The sequence below is a fragment of the Penaeus chinensis genome, chromosome 13 (genome assembly GCF_019202785.1).
Source record: "Penaeus chinensis breed Huanghai No. 1 chromosome 13, ASM1920278v2, whole genome shotgun sequence".
NCBI classification, from domain to species: Eukaryota; Metazoa; Arthropoda; class Malacostraca; order Decapoda; family Penaeidae; genus Penaeus; species Penaeus chinensis.
In genome coordinates, this window is record NC_061831.1 from 4432319 (window position 1) to 4454879 (window position 22561).

The following is a 22561-nucleotide window of genomic DNA, read 5'->3' on the forward strand; positions in this document are numbered from 1 at the left end:
CCGAAGAAGGCGTCAAGGGCGGCGGCCACTTCGGAGGTTTCGCACCAAAGGACTGCTGATTCCGCGGACGCCGACGGGGACGGTGGCAACTATGGGCCAACGAAACCAAACTGGAAGTAGCTGTAGCCTTCGTTGTAGGCCTGCTGGAGGGCGGCAGAGCACACGCCCGGGACTGCCAACACAACCTGGCGATGGTAAGACAGCGGTTAGTGATTATGTCAGTCCAGTTCTATTTGGCTCACAGATCATCCCTTCATCATCAGTATCTATTGCTGTTTGTGCGTGGCTACTTCGCTGGGCGTGTCGCGTGATGCAAGGTCTGACCTCGAGTCCTCTCTCGCCTCAAAGAAAACAAATCTTCAATTCATATATTTCGTTCTTTAATAACGCAAAACGAAAAATTTCTTGTGATTTATAAAGTCAGAATTAAATAAAATCACAGTTGTTTCATATTTTCAAGGTATTTGTAATTTTAGATATTTAAGTGTGTGTGTGTGTGTGTGTGTGTGTGTGTGTGTGTGTGTGTGTGTGTGTGTGTGTATGTATGTATGTATGTATGTATGTATGTATGTATGTATGTATGTATATATATATATATATATATATATACGTATATACGTATATGTGTGTGTATATATATATATATATATATATATATATACGTATATACGTATATGTGTGTATATATATATACACGTACCATTAATTTCAAAGTTATATTACTTGGAATGCATTGAATGATGGGATCACGTCTTATTCTTACACAACATAATAATTTACTCAACATACGAAATATAGATGATCTAAATATACCATTTCAAGATGCATTATTTTTTTTATATAATAAAAGAAGACATACCAATTGACTTATCCTTTCTTAAGGCTTTTTCTGCCAAGCAACTTTTATACTTTATCGTGGTATTTATTCTCAAGGATAGCTGACAAGCAAGCAACCTACTGCAGTGCCATCTCGCAGGAATACTTCCAACTGGACGCTATGTTTTCAGAACGTTTTATTATCAAGGATACCATTATCGTCTGTGTTTTGCAAGCACAGATAAACTGTTTATACTATATGATTTAGGGTGTGGCTTGTGTGACATGTTATGTTGCCGTCACATATTTTTGTCACTAATATACGTATATTACGTATATTTGTGTGATCAAGGATTTGGTCTGTAAGAAATATGTACGTCTCACATAATTTTTGTTATAAATATTGATAATTGATGATGGATAATGATAACAATCATCATCATCAAGAAAATAATAATAATGATAGTGATAATAGTAATAAGAATGATGATGATAAAAACAATGTAAGAAATTTAGATCGTAGCAAATTGACTTAAAAGTAGATGAGAAAGAAAAAATACATTTTGTTTTTCAATCAAAGAGAGACGGGCGGCGCACAGTAGTTCCAAACTCCTTAAATGCTGGCCAGAAATTCCTTTGAGTAAATGTGTAGTGGACCGGCTGTATACGTCCCCCACGGTACCCTGCATATGCCTTCCGCCACCCCCTCCCCCTTACGAGATGAAGGACGGCATCCACCCTCGCTCCACGGCGGAGGCTGCATCCTCGTGGGCCTCGTAGGTCACCCAAAACCTATGCTTTTATCCCCCGGGGGAAAAGATGCCCGTCGCGGCGAGGAAGCTGCGACAACAGAAAACGGGAAGCGCACCTGGAACGTCTCACCTGCGCTACTTCGCTTCTTTTGCTTGTTTATTTGTTTTGCCTTTGTTTTTCGTGTGTATTTTGATAAATAATGTTACATCGTGTTTTAGCGGATCCTTAGTCGGAAAAAAAATATACCACCAAATGCTGTAGGGTTCCTTCGCAAATTTGTCTATGGGGTCGTGCTTGCATATGCCAACATGAGATGGTGCCCATGCAAATTAAATGTTGAAATTGGGTTCTATTGCATACGTTACGTTACGCTTAATGCAACTCACAATTTCCTTACCGCCACCTGCTTTGAAAAAATTTAGCGTCCGCAGAGCACTTTGAGAGTCACAGAAAACTAATCCAAAGCCCTGAGACATTAAGAATTCCGTTGCAAGGGGTATACCTGCTAACTCCGTTTGTGTAGTGCTGGCCCAATTTTGCACTCATATTAACTTGATGTTGTAGTAAGCCATTTTTGTATAGAGCGCAAGCACAACCAGCCTTGTATCGAGCGTAACACTCGTATACATCATCGCCTATAGATTCTGTGTCCCTTTACCGTTGCTAACGCAATTTGTTTTAACACGCAGTTATTTTTTTTTTTTTTTTTTTTTTTTTTTTTTTTTTTTGGTGGTAGACATGTAACTTGCACGATCATTGCCAATTAGTAAAATACCCTTTGGTATTTTACTAACTGGGACATTGAGCTTTGTAATGTTCATGGAGACTTACGTGATTTTATGTTGCAGTTGTTTTTGGAAATCTGAAAGATACAAGGGTTCCCCCTGAGCTTTGACCACAAATATGGCGTAAATAAATATTATTCTATCAGAAATGGATGGTAGGTTTAGATCTGACCTCATATTCACTATCCCTGCTGTTCTCGGGCCGCCGAGGATAAGCCTCATGGCTTCGTTTTGCACTACCTCCAAGCTATTCATTTCTGATCCCTTACACTGCAATAAGTGTAGTGCATGGTAGTCTACAGCTGACCTTATAAAAGCCAAGTAAAACAGTCTAGAAAGCTTAACATTGATGCCATGCTCTCTTCCGACAAGAGCTTTCAACTGTTTCAATCTCTCCCAGAGTCAAGACACTTGCAGATCTGTTCGAAAGATACATTCTAATCCAGTTCAATAATTTACCCCGGATGCCAAAGCTTACTAATTGTTCTAGGATAATTGATCTGTTTGCATTGTCAAAAGCTGACTTAAGATCAAGAAAAACAGTGTGCTTCCCTGGATTAGAGCTTGAAAAGTACTCTGCAAAGCAATGTTGTGTCCCGATAGAAATCCATGCAGTCTGTGAGATAATTTAACTTGTAACCTGTACCTGAGTCTGTTCAAAATTATCCTTTCTAGAACTTTGCATACAGGTGAGGTTAGTGAAATTGGGCGGTATTTATCTGTGTTTGATTTCGGTATAGGGATGATTAGACTGCGCGTCTAAGGGCCAGGCAAATCACCTTGTAACAAACTTAACCTGCACAGGTGCAAAAAGGGGATTGCCAGGCACCTGAGCTATAAGGCGGAGGAAACTATAGGTAATTCCATCCTCACCTGGGGCGGACGCCTTTCCTTTGATCAGTGCGTTGTTCAGTTCCCACTCAGTAATCTCAGCAAAGTCTGAAGGGTAGGTATCAGAACATACAATCTCAAAGGCAAATTTACGTGCAATTTTAGACTAAGGTGATTCTGAATATTTGTGGGAAGTGAGCTCAATTTGGACGCTCCAGCCCATTGACTAAAGAGCATATCTGTTTGTGCAAGAAGACTATAATCTGTGGGGTGTTAGTGAGTTTGCCAATGATTTTTTTTTCCAGACCTCAGACACTGAGGTGTTATTGTTAATGCTTTGTAGGAATTGTTCAGTGTTCATTTCTGAAATTATTTTTTAATTCCCGCAGGTTTTTATTAACCTTAAGAAAATGAATAAGGTTGCGACGGGTGTTTTCTTGGTTGTTGATATCAAAAAGCTCCTGAACTCGCTTCTGTTCCCATAATAGTGTAGGGTCACCGACCCTCTATGGTTGTTTGGAGCGTTGTATGTTGTTGCTCTTTAAGGTTTTCTTTGGACAGACCCAGGTGTTGTAGTGACCACTTTCGTCATGTCCATTGAGAATTTATCAACACTCGTTACTGTGTAATCGTTATACCAGTCATAAATACGTGATTTAAAGCCTACATGTTTTTGCAGATTGACTATTATCAACAGCATATCTCGTTACTATTGCAAAGTGGTCACTGATTAGCTCTGTTGCAAGCAAATTCTAGCCTGCCTCCCGCAACGTGAGTTTCCTGTCTGTATCATATGCGATCATAGATCTATTGTTCACAAAATTTCGAAACTCTTCGCCATTTTCATTGCACTTCATTGACTAACTGTCTCCAAACATTAAAATCTCCCATGCATATTGTGCCGTGATTCTGAAAGTTGGCCAGTGAAACAGTTTGAAACTTTCTACACCTTGCGTATTCATTATACAGAGAGAAAAACCCATAGGCTATTTGAGTATATAAATGCTGATATCGCACATTATTGTCATCAGACTTCTGCACCAGTTTATGCGGTATGGTGTCACTGACTTAAGTCAATAAGCCTGTAATCCCTGTGTTCGTATAGGAGTGTAACCCTCTAATTCTAGGGGCGGTTTTTATTTTAGTGGCTAATGTGAAGGGCTCTTATAGACAGATACCGTCTACATTATTGTTATGAATATAGTAAAGCAAGTCACATTAATTCTACGGTTGACACCACGCAGATTCCATGAAAGAAAAGTAATTGTTTTCTTGTACTCCATCACACCCTATGATTAGCTGATTGGTCAAATCTGTGTTTGTTGAAGCCCTTTAGTCTGCATATTTCTTGTACAGCATTACATATCTGTGTTGCATCTTGTTTATTTACACCGATTCTGCGCGCTTAACTCATAATGATATTATACATATAATCCGTACCTGATATCATTTTCTGAGTGATGTGCCGTGCAGTTCGTCAGTTTCCTACATATCTTCGTCGGCATTATTTTCACTGTCATTGTCGTCACCGTTTCTAGATGGTTCGTCAATGGTATCTTGCGTAGTAACAATATCAGAGACCTCAATGGTATTTTCAACATCACTAACATCATTAGAAAGCATATTTTCCCGATCACTTTTTATTTCCATAATCATTTTCATCATTTCAGCAAGCTCTTGCCTGATGCTTCTTATTTCCCCAACCAAGTCCTTGTTTTGTTCACCATTGGTTACTCCTGTGGCACTGTTTCCTGGGATGGGGAATACCCCTGGCAGTTGCTGGAATTCCTGTGGGTTAGTGACGTCACACGGCACTGGGTAGGGTGTGCCTGAGCTGGACATCGCCACTCCGCGGTCGATGGGTACGGTCGGAGCAGGGAGAGGGGGAGTGCGCGTGGCGGTTTGTGGGGGCAGTTACGGTGCCAGGCCGTCACACCTTGTGCTCCACACCTAACGCACCTCTTCACGATGGTGACGGTGTCTCCATTGTCGTTGTCCTTCTCGATGTTTCTTGCAGGACAGTCCTTTGTCTGGTGAGCTTCTGCACAAACAGCATAGGCTGTTTCTTTCCTGCAATATTTAGCTACGTGGCCGTAACCCTGGCTCTTGTAGCAGACCACAAATTCTGAGGACCACGGTCGAATGGAGCTCGGCTGCATGTATCTTTCAAAGAATTGGTACTCTTTAGGTGGCGGCTGTTCTCCGCTCCATACAATGATGATCCTATTTAAGGGCTGTCCGGCCTTGTAAGTCCTCCGTAAAATGTGGATATTAACACCGTAGAAATCTGGCAACGGATTTGGAAGATGGGACCAGTGTGTGGCGGCGGCGGCGGAAGGTCACAGGTGGGCGGTGAGAGGCGGCATCGGCGGTTCTGTGCCCCCTCACCCCATTTTTGTGTAAAGGAGGATTTTAGAATTTTAATTTGTAACTTTACGGGAAATATTTCGGTGTTTTGAAAACTCAGTTATAAAATATAGGCATAGTTAAATGGACCAAATATGAGATGCTAGATATTGACAGGAAGACCCGGAAAATACCATACAGAGGTCTTTCTATCCAAGGGAAGAAGCTAATAAAGGATGGAGGGATGAGGAATGCACGATGTTGAAAAAAATCAAGAGACTTTTAAGAAAATATTTATAAAGTAGCACAGATAAAAAAGGATGAATATAGTTAAAGAAGGGTTTTAAGCTGAATGAAGTCCATCCATTCATACTCAAATATATACGAAAGCAAAATTGTGAAGATAAAAAAATTAAGAGAACCGAGAGCAAAGTAAAAATAGAAAAACCCCATGCAAGTTGATAAGAAATGAAACTGAGGACTCAGTGCATGCTGTTCCAAACCCAAACACTGCGAAAAAAAATGCTTGTTCCAAAGTCAAGATTCAATCAAGAATGAAATATACAACCTAAACGCATCAGCCTCATGCAGGAGGAAGTGGCGTGAGAGAGAGGAAACTATAAACCACCTAATCATCTCTTTAAGGCAAGTAACTAACCCAAAAACAACATGGGATATGGATTTAGATTTATAGCAAGCTGAAAAATAGTAAGAACTTAATTCAGAGAACTGTAAAAGGGAGGGATTTTAATTGTTATGGGATTTCAGCATCGTTCTTTAGATAGCAATGCACTAGATTTTAAGCAGGCCTATAACCAAGACCACAGCTATGTCTAGCCTGGGTACATGTCCGATACCTCCGACTGGTTGCCGCTCGTGGCGCCTTCTTCAAGACCTACCAGCCTAGGTATGGCGGGCCCGTAACTACCACCCTCCTCGTCGGCGTCCGTGGAATCAGCAGTCCTTTGGTGCGAAACCTCCGAAGTGGCCGCTGCCCTATTTTTGCTCCATCAACGCCGTCCGCAACGCCATGCTCACCACGACTACTGAACTGGCATTAAACCCTCAAGCACATGCAAATGAAATCTGAGCGTGTAACAACGCTTACATTTAAATTAAGACAGCAGTTCTCGTCAGGTCTTTCAATAACATACAGAACGTGACGATATACATACATTTTTTTTTTCTTTTTTTTCTGGAAATTTAAATGGTTAAGTCAAAACCCTTTAGCTTTGTAACTCGATCCAGTAACAATATTTTTTTTTTTACAGAGAATTGCTTGTCAAATCAGAAAATAAAGTTTAGTGTTTAGAATTTACTGAGTACAGTATAATTTTTAATCATGTACATTCATATAAACATATTTTTTGTTTCAAAATGTTCTCAAATTCATTATTTGTTTCGGAATGTACATGTGAAGTAACTGCTACGGTTTATTCCATATCAACCTGTGTTTCTCATGTCCATTCAAGTTAGATTTGTGCTTTTTCGTATGCCTCAGAGCTAAAGAAAATATATAAAAAACTGAATGACGTGTGATTAATTAGATACTGATTTTCTTACTTATATTTTCTGGTTTCTTTGTCTCTACTCTATCCTACTCTATACTTAATGATGCGATACCGTGAGTTAACAAATATCAATATCAACACAATGGACCATAATGGTTTAACGTCAGATGCAACAGAAAAAGAAACACAAACTCATAAAAACATTCAGTCATTATGTTCTTTGATGAAATAATGAATAATCCACGTCAAACGTTTCTTTTCGGGTGATATCAACGAACGACAGACCTACAATAGAACAGTAACATGAACTGATTAATTGTTTTCTAAAGCAAAACCCAGATTCCTATGGTTTCAGAAAGGTACATGCACGCATATATAAATAGACGTTTTCAGAAAATGGTACGCACGCTTAAATTCAATAATGATTTCATTCACATATTCATGTATGTCGTGTGTTACCGTTGCATTCGTCTCCCATGATCTGCCACTATATATATATATATATATATATATATATATATATATGTGTGTGTGTGTGTGTGTGTGTGTGTGTGTGTGTGTGTGTGTGTGTGTGTGTGTGTGTGTTTGTTTTAATATATATGTATGTATATATAATCTCTATATATATATATATGTATATACATTTAATATATATATATATATATATATATATGTATATACATTTAATATATATATATATATATATATATATATGTATATACATTTAATATATATATATATATATATATATATATATTATATACATATATACATATATGTGTGTGTGTGTGTGTGTATGCATAAATATACATATATATACATACATATACATGTATATGTGTGTGTATATATATATATATGTGTGCGCGCGCGCGCGCGCGTGTGTGTGTGTGTGTGTGTGTGTGTGTGTGTGTGTGTGTGTGTGTGTGTGTGTGTGTGTGTGTGTGTGTGTGTGTGTGTGTGTGTATGTGTGTGTGTGTGTGTGTGTGTGTGTGTGTGTGTGTGTGTGTGTGTGTGTGTGTGTGTGTGTGTGTGTGTGTATTTGTGTGTGTGTGTGTTTGTGTGTGTGTGTGTGTGTATTTGTGTGTGTGTGTATGTGCATGTGTGTGTGTGTGTGTGTGTGTGTGTGTGTGTGTGTGCATGTGTGTGTGTATTTGTGTGTGTGTGTGTGTGTGTATGTGCATGTGTGAGTGTGTGTGTGTGTGTGTGTGTGTGTGTGTGTGTGTGTGTGTGTGTGTGTGTGTGTGTGTGTGTGTGTGTGTGTGTGTGTGTGTGTGTGTGTGTGTGCATGTGTGTGAGAGAAAGAGAGAGAGATAGTGAGAGAAAGAGAGACAGAATAATGACACTTCTCGATATGAATGAAACTTACAATTAGTAGGATCAAGAAAATTTGCATTCGGCCGTGTTTCTTCTTGAATTCGATACTCTATGCTTCGCCAAACTGAAACCGAATCAATACTCCACATTTTGCTTCATACTAATCCATAAGATAACCGATAGGGAGTATGCAAGACAAGTTCACAAACCGAAACTAAAATCCCGCAATAGATTTACCCTATACCTATTACACAATTTAACCAAACAACACACACACACACAAACAACAACAATAAACCCACACAAGAATTCGGAAGAACCCGAATTCGAAACACACACCCACCCACACATCCCCCCCCCCCCTTCATCGAATACCCCGAAAAGGAAGCCGTGGCCAGAGACGGCGACGGGGATTCGAACGCCGCCTCGGTTGTAAACAAACCAGATTCTTCATTAAAGGAGATCAGTCAATCGCGTCCAGGCAGGGTTTCAAGACCGAATATGAGTTGATATTTTTAAAAGTGCTTATGCTAGCTGCGTCCCGTGGAAGCTGGCGAGTGAGGGAAGGAAGTGTGAAGGAAGTATTGTCTGCTATCGAAGGGGGCTCGTAACGTGAATAGGTAAGGCGTTAGAATAGGAAGCCTGTGTAGTGAGAGGTCGGCGCTGCTCCCCTACCTGACGTTGGGGGAAAGTCGTGTGCAATATTGCTTGTGGGTTAGAGAATGTTTTATGTGTATGTGAGTAACATTTGTGCTATATGAGAGATATTATGAATTAAAACCTTAATAATCTTTGTTTATTAAGAATGATTGAGTGTATGGAACAGATATGACAGAAGGGTGTCCACGGAGAGTTTCACCTGTGTGAAAGCTAGCTTACTAATTGGCTGGACCTCATTTTTAATGTAAGCACCATATGATTTAAGAATTAAGCAGTGTCTAAAGTATTTTAAGCATGGGATATGTATTAATGTGTTTGTATGCCTAGTAATCTCATTATATTTGGTAAAATGCTTGCTTTATGATTGACAGAACAAGTAATACAACCACCATTGTAATAACTCATGTTTGTTGTTGTTGGTATTGGAATACAAACTTTAGTATTATATTTATTAAGAAAACCTCTTTGGAAACAGTTTTTCCTATAATAATTGATAATTCTTTGTACTGAAGATTCTTTTACATGTACATGTGGATGTACTACATTATAAATTAGTTTAGTCTACTTCTAAAACCCAAATTAATAATTATAACAGCACTGCATGGTGTTGGAAAATAAGGTATTTGTTTGTGAGACATTAGTACATCAACCCCCGGATTGTGTAGGTTAAGGAGGCCTCCATATCGGCATTGTCCATCAAGAGCCATTAAACCTTCAAAACATTTTCTGGAAAGATGGAGCTTTTAGAACTCCATTTTGATGTATTGTCAGATGAGGAAACTATAAGTTCAGTCTTGCCAGAATACACAAGGTGAATGTTTATAGATTTTTCTCCATAGTGTGCAGCAAGTGCTTAACACTACCACAAACAGGCTAGATGTAAGATTCTAAAGTTTCCATCACATTGCAGCACCTGTCAAATGAACTTGGACAGAACAAAGCCAACAAATAAAAATTGTAATGGGTATAACAGAAACACAAAAACAATATTGTTGAGTATGAAAAATAATCTCAGCAAACTCCACTGTGTATTTTCTTGCAAGTTAGAGCTTACTGTCAAATGTTAAACCAGTCTAAGCTTGCTAGATTATATGATTATTGTTCACATGGAACAATGATCACTTTTGTACCTGACACGTAATGATAACTTGCACACACACACACACACACACATACACACACACATACACACACACATACACACACACATACACACACACATACACACACACATACACACACACATACACACACACATACACACACACACACACACACACACACACACACACACACACACACACACACACACACACACACACACACACACACATACACACACACACACACACACACACACACACACACACACACACACACACACACACACACACACACACACACACACACACACACGCACATATATATATACACACACATATACATGTATATGTATGTGTATATATATGTATATTTATGCATACACACACACATACACACACACATACACACACACATACACACACACACACACACACACACACAAACACACACACACACACACACACACACACAAACACACACACACACACACACACACACACACACACACACACACACACACACACACACACACACACACACATACATACATACATACATACATACATACATACACATACATACATACATATCAGTCTTGTACATTAAGTCCCCTCTGAAAAAATGATAAGGGAAATTTTAAAAAATATTATAATATAATTTTTCAGGTTGCAAACATGTGGAAGCTGTTGATTCTTCACTCCTTAATGATATACAGTGTGTCTGAGGCATCGAGAGGAGACACTTCCAATGAATACACTGGTTGTTACCATGTTTGTCATTTCAATACATGTTCTTCAAGTAAGTTTGAAAAGACAGGATTGGTATGGTATATATATGTTTTGTTTTGTATGTCCTTTCTCATAGGACTCCATTTTTAAAGAAAATTAAGATGATTTGAATAAAAATTATTGTTCTGTATTTTTTGGTAAGGTGGATAGCATAATCAAAGCAATGATATATTATATTTTGTAGCTATTTTGTTGTATAAACGTAATGATTGATTTTGCTTGTGTCATCACAAGAGAACCAGTGATACATTATCAGCAGTTATAACAGTTCATCTTGTTCATACACCATTTTATTATTTTTACAATTTTTACTATGTACACTTATGTTACTTTCTGACCAGGTAGAGGACGAGCGCAGTACGAATCCACACAGAGCCTGAGTGAGAGAGTCCTGCAGTGGACGTGTGATGATGAGTGCAAGTACAACTGCATGTGGCACACGACGGAGATATTTGTTAGCAAGGGGCTAGAGATTCCTCAGTTCTTTGGCAAGGTAAGGGTGCTTGCGAATTTCAGTGCTGGGCTTTTTAAACCCTTTGGCTCTTAGTTTGCTGCTGGTGTAATAAAGTAAAAGACATTAAAAAAAAATAAGTATGATATTTAGAGTATAAAACCTTAAAGTAATGATGTAAAATGTTCACTTTGTTTACCATAGAATCAGACTACTGAACAGACCTGTGAAGTCATTGGCTCCAGGACTAAGCACTGTCCACCGTGGATTTGTTTCATGAATTTTCTTTTTTACATGGATGGTTCCAGAACTCACCAAGGAGTCATTTACCAGGCCAACATGAGCTCACTTGTTTACTTCAGTTCTTGAATTTTTTGGGTAAAAAGTTTTATGTACATTACAGTTATTTTGTTTATTAATATCTTTATTATTAGCCTCATAGGCATTACTGTAGCATTATTAACAATGATGATTGTGATGAATTAAAATTCTACAAAAACTCAAGGAATAAGGTAAACAGGTAAGAGCAGGTAGGCCTCCTTGGTGACGAAGTTTCTGGAGCCATCTATGTTGTAAACCAAACTCACAAAAGACATCCGCAGAGGACAGTCTATTGTGTACGTGCACTCCAGGTGTTGATGGGATAATAAAATGATAAAGGCTTCTTTTGTTCCATGTCGTGTATATTGCTTTACTTGACTCTGATGTGATGAATATAAATTATTGGAAAAAAAAAACAACAGTTTAAAGAATTCCTAATTCTCTATACTCTAAACTGCTTGTAAATTGCAGTGGCCATTTGTGCGAGTTTGGGGCATGCAAGAACCGGCTGCTGTGTTATTCTCCATCTTTAACCTCTTTGCGCATATTATCAGTCTACATAAATTCCGCCAAGCTGTGCCCTCTATCGCTCCACTATATAAGTTTTGGCATGTCCATGCGTTGGTGAGTATTTTTTGTAGAAGCTTATTTTTCTCTTCTGTTATTAAAAAAAGGGTTATGACATAATATCAAGTACTGTTGGTAATTTTGTATTTGAAGGAAGTGATAATAATTTGCTGCAATGTCTTACTCAAATGACATTTACCTGTTAGAGGAAAAAAGATAAAAAGAAGATATATTTATTTAATCATGGGAAATATGAACAGATGGGATGGGAATTTAGTATGTAGCTACTAGAAACAATGAGATATGAAAATTGATTCCTGGATGAAAATCTTAAGATACTGTAAATTTTTGCTATCGCATAATTATTTTCATATATTTCAGATATGCATAAATGCCTGGCTGTGGTCAGTGGTGTTCCACGCTCGGGATACTCCGTGGACAGAGCGAATGGATTACTTCTCGGCCTTTTCTATGGTTCTCTTTTCTCTTTTCGGTCTCCTTGTGAGGTATGGCATCAATATAGGACGTGGTGTAAGAGTAGTTATATTTAGCATTTTGTTGAGCAACAGAATATGAGAAATTACTTCTGTGTTTTGTGTATTTTGATAGAAATTATGTTTTTATATACAGTAGGTCAGTTATTCCATGCTGATAACTTTTATAATTGGAAGATATTAGGAAATATTAAGTGTAATGTGTTAACAAAGCAATAAAGGGGGGAGGAGGGAAACATGTAAATACACTGAAGGTCTTTTCACTGTATTATTTCTTCAGTTTAGCAAGTGACCCTCAAGAAGCAGTGAAGTGAAAAGGCCTCCTTTGTAGTCCTGTGTCTCTGCCCTATTCTGTTGTGCTAGAATTGTGTGATATTTTTGTGTCGTACTTTAAAAATAGAATACTCTGATTTTATTATGCTTTTTTGGGTGAGTTTTCACTTTTAAGTTAATTTGTCTTCTGGGTCTCTTATAGACAGTGTAAGAGAAAATTAGCATCTTTACATTCATTCTTAAATATGATAAACATTTTAGTATATTAATAAAGAAATAGAAATTAGGTGCTCATTTAAATTAGTTTAAGATTTTTTTTCTTTTTTTTACAAATAATCAAATATCTACATTGTAGAAAAAATTTATTGATTGGTTGATTTTTTTCTTCTCTTTTTCATCTTCTTTTTTCTCCTTCATTTATTTATGTATGTACTTGTTTATTCATTTATGTATTTATTTATTTGTTAATTAATTAATTTACTTACTTATTTATTTATGTATTTATTTATTTATTTGTTTATTTCCCCCCCACAGACTATCGGGACCACACCACTGGAAGAGGAAGGAAATCCTCGGCCTAGTTTGCATCCTGTTCTTCACTTACCACGTTTGGTATCTCACTCGAGGGAGATTTGACTACGGGTACAACATGAAGGTCAATATTCTTGTGGGTAAGTGGTTGTAGTGGTCTTTGTTTTATGTTGTTTATGTTGTTCGTGTTGGTTTGATGAAGCGATTGGTTAGAAATAGATCGTTGGTTTTGATTGTTTCCGAGAGAAGAGGAAGAGGATCTTTAGTGATGGATTTCCGAAGCATTGTTGTGTGGTTTTGGATCTTTCGGTATCTTTAGGAGGATGAGGGTACAAACAGTGGATGAGAATGGAATTTTAGCACTAATGCTTTTTTTTTTTTGTGTGTGTGTGTGTATCCCTAACCATCAAGTGTTTCTTTTTTTTTCTCTTTTCTTTGTATAGTGTTTTAGGTTTTGAAAAGGTCAGGAAAGAAAATCCATGGTTTTGATGATGAACAAATCAACAGATTCTGTTGGAATTTTCTTGCTGCCATTTAAAGAAAAATTGTTACACAGATATTTTTTTATGTTTTGGAATAGTTTTACCTTGAGTCTTGCTACATGTGCATAGAAAAGGAGTCTGGACTTTAATAATAATATTTATCCATACTTATATGTTCTCTAGGAATATATTTGTTGGAAGTAATGAATATTCATGTCATATTCATTCATTATTGATTAATATCCCTTATTGCTTATAAAAATAGTGTTTGTGTTAATATAGGAAGGATTTATAACTTTACTTCCCTGTTGTTAATTATGATGAGTTTATGAGTTAGGAGTTATAGCCAGAATTGTCAGCCATTACTATAATGAATTAATTAGATGTTGAATATCTCTCTCAGGTATCTTGAACGGATGCGGATGGATAGCTTGGGGCGTTCCTCGTTCCAACAGGCCTCATGTCAGATGGTGCATACTGACCGTCATTGGTGCTGTGGCCTCGATGCTGCTGGAGCTGGGAGATTTTCCTCCTTTCTTCTGGGCTGTTGATGCGCATGCACTGTGGCACTTGGCAACAGCACCGCTCCCCTTCATGTGGTACAAGTAAGTGAATGACAGCTTTTCGTGGTATAGGGTGTTATAGGAGAGGGCTTAGAAAGTTGATTAAGAAACTGAAGGAAAGTTGGGTTTACATTTTGCAATAGGAAGTGACAAATATAGAGATGTAATTGTATTATGTGCAGTGAAAGATTTTTAGACAGTTTTTTGTTGACTAAAAAAAAAAAAAAATGAAAAAAAAAAATAGTGATATAAATAAATAAATAAATATAAATCATTGGATGTGCTCTTCCCTCTTTCAGATTCTTGGAAGGAGACTGCAATTTCCTCCTGAGAGGGAAAGCGTTTGACTATAGAAAGCAAATTTAATATTCAGTTATTGCTAAGTGTGTTGTTATTACAATTTACTAGGAGAATTGAATGACTTGAAATGTTGATAATGTCCAAGATTTTAGTTTTTCAGAAGGTTTGTACTTTTATCGAATTTTTTGTGTCCACATTTCACGTCAGTATGTAGGGAATTGTAGCTCTTTTCCTGTATTTTGTGATGCTATGACAAACATGTTCAAAAAAGAAATTCCATGGGTATTTTTGTTGTGAATTTTCTACTTAATGACTTCAAAAAACTGTACTTACATAAGCAAAGATAGACCTCAAGAACAAATTATATAAAATTGATTGTTATTATATTGTTTTGTGTTTTTGTTACTGATGTATCTAAAAAGAGTTTATTAGTTGATATAAGTGAATATATGTGTGTATAGATGTATGTATGTATAACTGTATGTGTATAACTGTATGTGTGTATACATGTGTATATTTGAGAAGAAAACCTATGGCTTTAGATAATGTTTTTTGCCAACTATTCATGGCGAATGGGGTAGGTGTAAGAAAGTATATAGAAATTCAGATTCAAAACAGTATTTTCAAGTATCACCAGATTTCCATTCACAATTCAGCAGTATTTATTGCAGATTGATTGATTAATTATATAGAGATTTAATGCACTGGTTGTTTATGAATATCTTGGATAACCAATTTTCCCTTAAAGGAAAAGTCTTTGTTAATGCATAGTATTTACATAAGCTAGATAAGTATCTGATAGTATATTCATCACATATTTCCACTTCAATATTGCTATAGTGTATATACACAGTGTATGATAATCATAAATCTATGTTGAAAGTATATTAAAGTGTTGTCTTTTACATAGTATATATTGTAGATGTCTTGTTGTACCTTCCCATGTATATGTTTGCTTGATATGTTATAGGTTTGTGGTCGTTATAATCTGTTTATAGTTACGTTTATTTGATATGGGTAACACTGAACTTTATATCCCATAATTATATGTACAAATGATAGATGTTGTATTACTGCTAGACAGTTGAAACATTTCCCTTGTGTTGTCAATTCATTATTTGTTGTATTGTGTTGGTTGTATGATGACATGGATATATTACAGAGATGTTGTATTGTATTTTGCATAAATTTGTTAAGCCTTTAAGAATAAAAGCAATTTATGCAGTTCAAGTTGTATTTGATTGTTCCTCATTAAGGGGAGAAATTACATTTATAGGATATTTTTTCCCTGATAAAGGTTAGGTAAATTTATGTGTAGAGGATGGTAAACAGACTGAGATTCACAAAAGTATCGTAAAGGAACTGAAAGAGTAGCAGGTAAAACAACTTAGAATATAATCTTATTATGTAATGCATCCTCAACAAGGAGATAAAAGATAAATAATAATCAAATGAAAAGAAATAATGGTAAAACAATCGCTCCTATTCTTTGCCCTAGATCAGCTATTCCTAATTAATGGGCATCTTTTATTTTTATTTTTCAATCTAACCAAAATCAAAATATAAAGCTGAATAAGCATAGTAGAAATATTTACTTGTAATATGTCTACCAACTGTTCTTAAACATACTGTGTACAGAAATTAATGACTATGCTAACCAGAAAGTATTATAGTGATGACCATAAATCTAATGGGTGTATTTTCAACATAACCTGCAATGACTCATTCTTTGTCCAGCTACAAGATAAACCACTTCAGATAACACAGTACAAAATTGGTGGGAAAAGTTTGTGTAACACTTACATACAGTGAATATGTGCTCATTGCTTGTCGTTTTGTGTGTAAATTGGGTGTTTTTGTGCAAAATTAAGGTATTTAACATTTTAATGCTTTTTGTTCAATGGTTTTCTTTCCATTTCTATTTTTTTAGGCAGTAGACCACATCCCTGTTTGTTGGTCTTTATATATTTTTTTTTTCTCTCTTCTGCATGTTTTGTGTAGTGAGCTCTTAGCTTATAATACTGAAATTTATATTGGCTTAAAATGCATATAACTTTACTAATTGCAATTATGCATTTTTCATGCAAGCATACAACAAAATTCTGAGGCTATTGATTATATATATTCATGTTAATTTCTTTCTGACTCTTGTAAAAGAAATCTGTTTTTAGTGAATGAATACAGTAATAAAGGAATTTGGCTTTGTGTTAAGTTAATATTAACTCATTTCCAACAGGCATGGCATGTATGTACATGCCATGCCCACTGTGAGTTTACTTGTCTAATTGTTTTTACACACTGATGGCTACACTTGTAATAAATCACCAATGAGCCAATTACGAGTACTGTCTGTCTCACCCGTTTACCCTTTTCTCTTAATTCACAAAAATATTTTACATTATCTTATTTTGCTATTACTAATGTTTATAACATTATAGTAATTATAATGTTTATAATAAAAATAACACCAGTGATATTCATAACACTAGTAAAAAATACATTTTCCCACCAATTCAAGGAAAGGTGAAATCCGGTAGGGCAGAGCCATCTATGTGTAGAGACATTTCACAAAAAATATAAAAAATGAGCACATCATTTTCCCCATTTTTTACTCATTTTCCTCGGCAGCAATGGGTTAATTTATACATGGTCAAATTCATTCACATTTCTAATGATTAAGATGACAAATAGTCATTAAATGCAGATTAAGAACAGAGCTAAATCATAGATAATTGATAAACGTATATTTATTAAGGTACTCAAGTTCTTTTATGGCATAATGTAACAAGACAAATAGCATGTATTGCAAGATTTTTATTTATGCACTTTCTGGTTATTTAAGGCAAAAAGTAAAAAGCAATCTATTACCACTTGCACCCACAGTATCACAATTTTATTACATCATGTAACCAAGAGTGGCCAGATTTAAACAATGAACACCATGCAATATCATTCAGAGATCCTCAACAGCAGAGGAACAATGTATTTTTCATACATTTAATAATATATGAAGTCATAAAATATTATGAGATTTAAGAGTAACAATTGTCTTTTAAGTTAAATAGACAAATTATGTTAAAACAGTATGAGATTATGGTTAACAGGGCAGTGGAATCAGCACTACTTTTACATCAATAATCTTACTTTTTTTGGCTTTTTAAAAAGTAGATGATGTAAAGGTAACTGCAAGATGCGCAAGGATGAATTTTATCATTTAAGATAAAGTCATACTTGGGAACACATTTGGCAATGAACATGGGATACATAACATTAAATTGCATAATACTTAGTCTATGAGCACCATGGATAACAAAGAACGCTGTTAAGTTGGTCAGAAGTAAGGTTTAATTGGACACAAACATTAACTGAACTATGGCAATGACGACAAAAAATCAGGCATGAAAGTACACCTGTATGTCTTATTCAGGTATCTAGAAATTAGTTTTAAGCGTTCATATTAAATGAAAGTGGAATGTGTCCATATTAATCTTCTTTTGGCTGTGTAAGAAACTACATTTTTGCCATGTTAACTTATTTATGCAAAAGCCTTTTAAAGTGATCATGTGTCGTCTACTAATAATATTTTATTTCTGACCTACTATTCATGATTATTGTTTTTCTTTAACTTGCACAAATTAAGCAGCTGATCAACACATTCAGGGTGTATCACATATGAATACTGTTACATTTTTTTAGCATCTTCAAACATAAGGGGACGGAAATGTTATATTTACTTGGTCCTATTTTTGTTATTTCTAGTCTGTCTATCAATCTTGGAGATGTGTAGTTTCTTCTCCAGGTCTTGGATAAGCTGCTCAGGAAGAGCCATATTCCTGGAAGATAAAATGATGTATAAATAACAATATGGGAAAAAAAACTACAATATTCCAATCGTTGTGTAGGAAATGTTATCACTACCTTTACCAGTATTACAAATTAAAGTGAAGTCTATGGCAAATTCGTGATTATTTGAATGTGTAATCGTATATTACAATATCAAACAACAATAATAACGTTCATTATACAACAGGTGACAGCAAACATTACTTTAATATGTAATCATATATATAAATGATATTTGTGTTGTCAACAAGAGCCGAAATTTTATCCCCGCGTGATAACCCTCTCTGGAAAGAAAAATTAGAATACTATGATATAATTAAAATCAACTGTAAAATGTGTGAAAGAAAATGACAATTTCCAAATTGCCAGCGATGTATTTGACCGATTTCGATCACGTCTCCGTCAGATATAGTTCAAGTACATCTCTTGCACTGTGAAGATATTCACTCTCATTCACCCCCTCTTTTTCTACGCGTCACGATAAACTCTATACTACCTGAGTTCCTTCATGGTGTCCAACTTCAATCTAACAAGAGCTGCTTCTTTCTGCTTAATTCTCATGGCCTCCTCCTCCCTCTCCCTCTTCAGCTGGTCGGCCTCCTTCGCTCGCACCGCTTCTTGGTACTTGATCTGATCTCGGATTCTCGACTCGTAGTCCTCCTTGGCCTGGCGAAGAACAAGGTTTTGCCATAGAGGGGATTTAGAGGGGTGGTAAATACACTGTTAAAGGCGATGGAAAAACACGGGGTCACCTCATACAATGATTTGGGGGGTGTGAGAGATCTTGTTTAAAAAAAAACATATATTGGCTCTTGTCTTAATAATAATAATAATAATAATAATAATAATAATAATAATGATAATAAAAATAATAATAATAATAAACATGAAACGGAGTATCATATTTTCAATACATTTTATTTCCTTGCATTGTTAGACACTTCATATATCTAATATCACATTATAGTACTGCGGGGCTTCGGGTAGGTAGACGAGAGGTGGGGGAGGGGAGCGTTCAAAGCAGAAATTTGACAAATTTCACACATGGAGAATAATTACTGTAATTATAAATAGATTTGCATATATATGTATTTTTTCCCAAGAATGTATTTACTGATTTGAGTTCTTAACATAAATGCCACACTGGTCACAGAAGAATATTAAATAGGGGGGAGATGAGACCAGGGTTAGAAGGAATTAGAGGCAGAGTAACTCAATTACCAGTCTCCCGGTAATTGACTCATAGAACCGACTGACAAGGTATTGAGCCCAGAACTATTCTACTGCAGGGACGAGGAGAAACAAAATAATCTAGGCCGTTGTATTTTCAATGAACTTGTCACTTCAACCGTCAGCAATATATAAGCAATTATTCATTTGTAACGTACTTAAAATAACTGATACTGGACACTACAGTACCGGTATTGGTTCTCGGCATTTCGATAATAAAGCGGAAAATACTAGGTATATAGTATTTTAAAAAAAAGTAAAGAAAAGGAAAATAGGAGGCATCGCCCATCTCTTCTACTCTTTTATACAGTAGGAAGACAATCACAAACAGGCAAACAGCAAATCATAAAATGCGTTGTTGTAAACACAAAAGTGGCGCCAAAGGTTTAAACTGAGAATCGTCAGTTTGGGGGTGAGGGGATTTCTCGACCAATCAGATGAGGCCCTCCCTTTATGGGGGGTGGGTTGGGGGAATAATATTACATATTAAACAATAAGATGAGGATTTGGTTGAAGATGGGAGGGGATTACTTATCAACAGATCAGCTGTTAATACCTTGTATGTATGTGAATATACGTATTAATATATGTATTCACCAACATTGTCTTCATTGAGTGGGTGGGGCAAGGGGGAATCGGTGTTATCTCTCAACCAATCAGCAAACGATATCGTAGTTGCATAGGGGGGTGGGATCCTTCTCAACCAATCATTGTAGCATATAGTTAGAGGGTAAAGGGACGGGGGGGACGTACGGTATATGAACCAATCAGGTGAGAGTTCCCTCGTTGGGTGAGTGGGTTGGGTCGGCAATCATTGAGTCATAGAAAACGACAATAGTTATGCATAGTTGAGTAGTTATAGGCTATTGTTGGTCCTTAACCACTGTCCTTCCTATTTGCATTACAGAAGAGGACCTATTGTGAGAGAGATTAAAGCATTCGCGGCTTTTGTTATGAAAGTCTTCAAATATTTTCTGTGTGAGTGAGTGGATGTGTGTGTGAGTGAATGTGTGTGTGAGTGAATATGTGTGTGTGTGTGTGTGTGTGTGTGTGTGTGTGTGTGTGTGTGTGTGTGTGTGTGTGTGTGTGTGTGTGTGTGTGTGTGTGTGTGTGTGTGTGTGTGTGTGTGTGTGTGTGTGAGAGAGAGAGAGAGAGAGAGAGAGAGAGAGAGAGAGAGAGAGAGAGAGAGAGAGAGAGAGTGTGAGAGAGTGAGAGAGAGAGAGAGAGAGAGAGAGAGAGAGAGAGAGAGAGAGAGAGAGAGAGAGAGAGAGAGAGAGAGAGAGAGAGAGAGAGTGAGAGAGAATCATTACCAGCATAAAGTCAGTAAATGAGCGTATGTTCATATATTCGTGTATATTCCTTTCCCGCATTTTGATCTTGAAAATACTAACAGTAATAACAACAACAGTAAAAAAACCACTAATAACAACAACAGTAACAATAATAATAATAATAATAATAATAATAAATCAATGATACAAAAATAATAAAATAATAAATAAAGTAACAACAATAATAATGATAACAATAACAACAGAAACACTAATAATGATAACAATAACAATAACAAAAACAAAAAACAAAACATGAACCCATATACATATAAACATAAAACTCCCCTACGCCCACGACCCCCCCTCCCGACCTCCACCCACGACCTCCCCTCCTACCTTCCTAGCTTTCTCGATCTCCGCCCTCTCCCTCTCCGCTGTGATCATCCAGTGGTCGGTGACTTTGAGCAGCTCCTTCTTCTGCGCCACCGCCGCCTCCATCCGGGTCCTCTGGCGCTCCTCCACCTGCTGGCGCCTCTCGCGGGTCACTTGGCCGTCTCGGTCGGCCTTCGAGCGCGCCGCTTCGAGGGCCTTTTGGCGCCACTCGCGTTCCATCTGGAGGAGGGGGTGAAGGGGGGAGTGTGGGTGAGGGAGGAGTGTAGGGAAGTGGGTGAAGGGGGGAGTGTGGGTGAAGTGGGGGGGGGGGTGAGGGAGGAGGGGGTGAAAGGGGGAGTGTGGGTGAAGGGAGGGGGTGTGGGTGAAGCGGGAGTGTGGGGAAGTGGGTGAGGGAGGGGTAATGTGGGTGAGGGAGGGGGTGTGGGTGAAGGAATGGGTGTGGGTGAAGGGGGGGGGGGTGAGGGAGGGAGTGTGGGTGAAGGGGGGGGTGAGGGATGGGGGGGGTGAAGCGAGAGTGTGGGGGGGGTGAAGCGAGAGTGTGGGGAAGTGGGTGAGGGAGGGAAGGAAGATAGGTGAGGGAGAGGGAGTGAGTGAGTGAGGGAGGAATGAAGGGAAAATGAGTGAGGAAGAGAAGGAGAAAGAGAATGAGGGAGAAAATGAGAGAGGGGCCGGAAAAAAAAGGAAAACTGAAGAAGAGAGAATGAGAAAAAATGGAAGGAGGAGAAAGGGATGAAAAAGGAGGGAGAGTATGAGAAGTGGAAGAAAGGGGAAGAACAAGAAGGGAGAATGAAGAAAAGATGAGAAAGAAATAAAAGAATAGGAAGAATAAGGGTGAACAAAATATAATGATGGAGGAAGAGGGGGAATGAAGGAGCGAACGAGAGAGGGAAGGAAGAGGGAGAGAGGGAGAGAAAATAATAAGAGAAGG

At 37.3% G+C, this 22561-nt stretch overlaps 2 protein-coding genes across 2 annotated transcripts in view; one reads left to right on the forward strand and one right to left on the reverse strand.

The window, feature by feature from the left end:
* The first annotated feature begins 8784 nt into the window (after positions 1 to 8784).
* On the forward strand, positions 8785 to 16123 carry LOC125031868 (post-GPI attachment to proteins factor 3-like). The gene is made up of 8 exons (XM_047622857.1): positions 8785 to 8979; positions 10789 to 10921; positions 11253 to 11404; positions 12155 to 12307; positions 12632 to 12756; positions 13552 to 13688; positions 14434 to 14635; positions 14893 to 16123. The coding sequence occupies exons 2-8, from the start codon at positions 10798 to 10800 to the stop codon at positions 14957 to 14959; spliced, it is 960 nt and encodes a 319-aa protein (XP_047478813.1). The 5' UTR covers positions 8785 to 8979; positions 10789 to 10797; the 3' UTR covers positions 14960 to 16123.
* A 1569-nt stretch (positions 16124 to 17692) lies between these two features.
* LOC125031822 (cilia- and flagella-associated protein 45-like) overlaps positions 17693 to 22561 on the reverse strand; it is a 19703-nt gene continuing 14834 nt past the window's right edge. The window contains exons 8-10 of the mRNA XM_047622778.1: positions 21637 to 21852; positions 19233 to 19402; positions 17693 to 18726 (exon numbers count right to left, since the gene is read on the reverse strand). Coding sequence (XP_047478734.1) covers positions 18624 to 18726; positions 19233 to 19402; positions 21637 to 21852 — 489 coding nt within the window. The 3' untranslated portion in view covers positions 17693 to 18623. The remainder of the gene's footprint in view (positions 18727 to 19232; positions 19403 to 21636; positions 21853 to 22561) is intronic.

What these genes read in the sequence shown, in the direction of transcription:
- LOC125031868 (XM_047622857.1), top strand. Translation starts at nt 10,798, where the DNA reads ATGTGGAAGCTGTTGATTCTTCACTCCTTAATGATATACAGTGTGTCT. An exon ending in TTTGGCATGTCCATGCGTTG is followed by an intron (nt 12,308 to 12,631) that starts GTGAGTATTTTT and finishes CATATATTTCAG; the next exon opens with ATATGCATAAATGCCTGGCT. An exon ending in CTTTTCGGTCTCCTTGTGAG is followed by an intron (nt 12,757 to 13,551) that starts GTATGGCATCAA and finishes TCCCCCCCACAG; the next exon opens with ACTATCGGGACCACACCACT.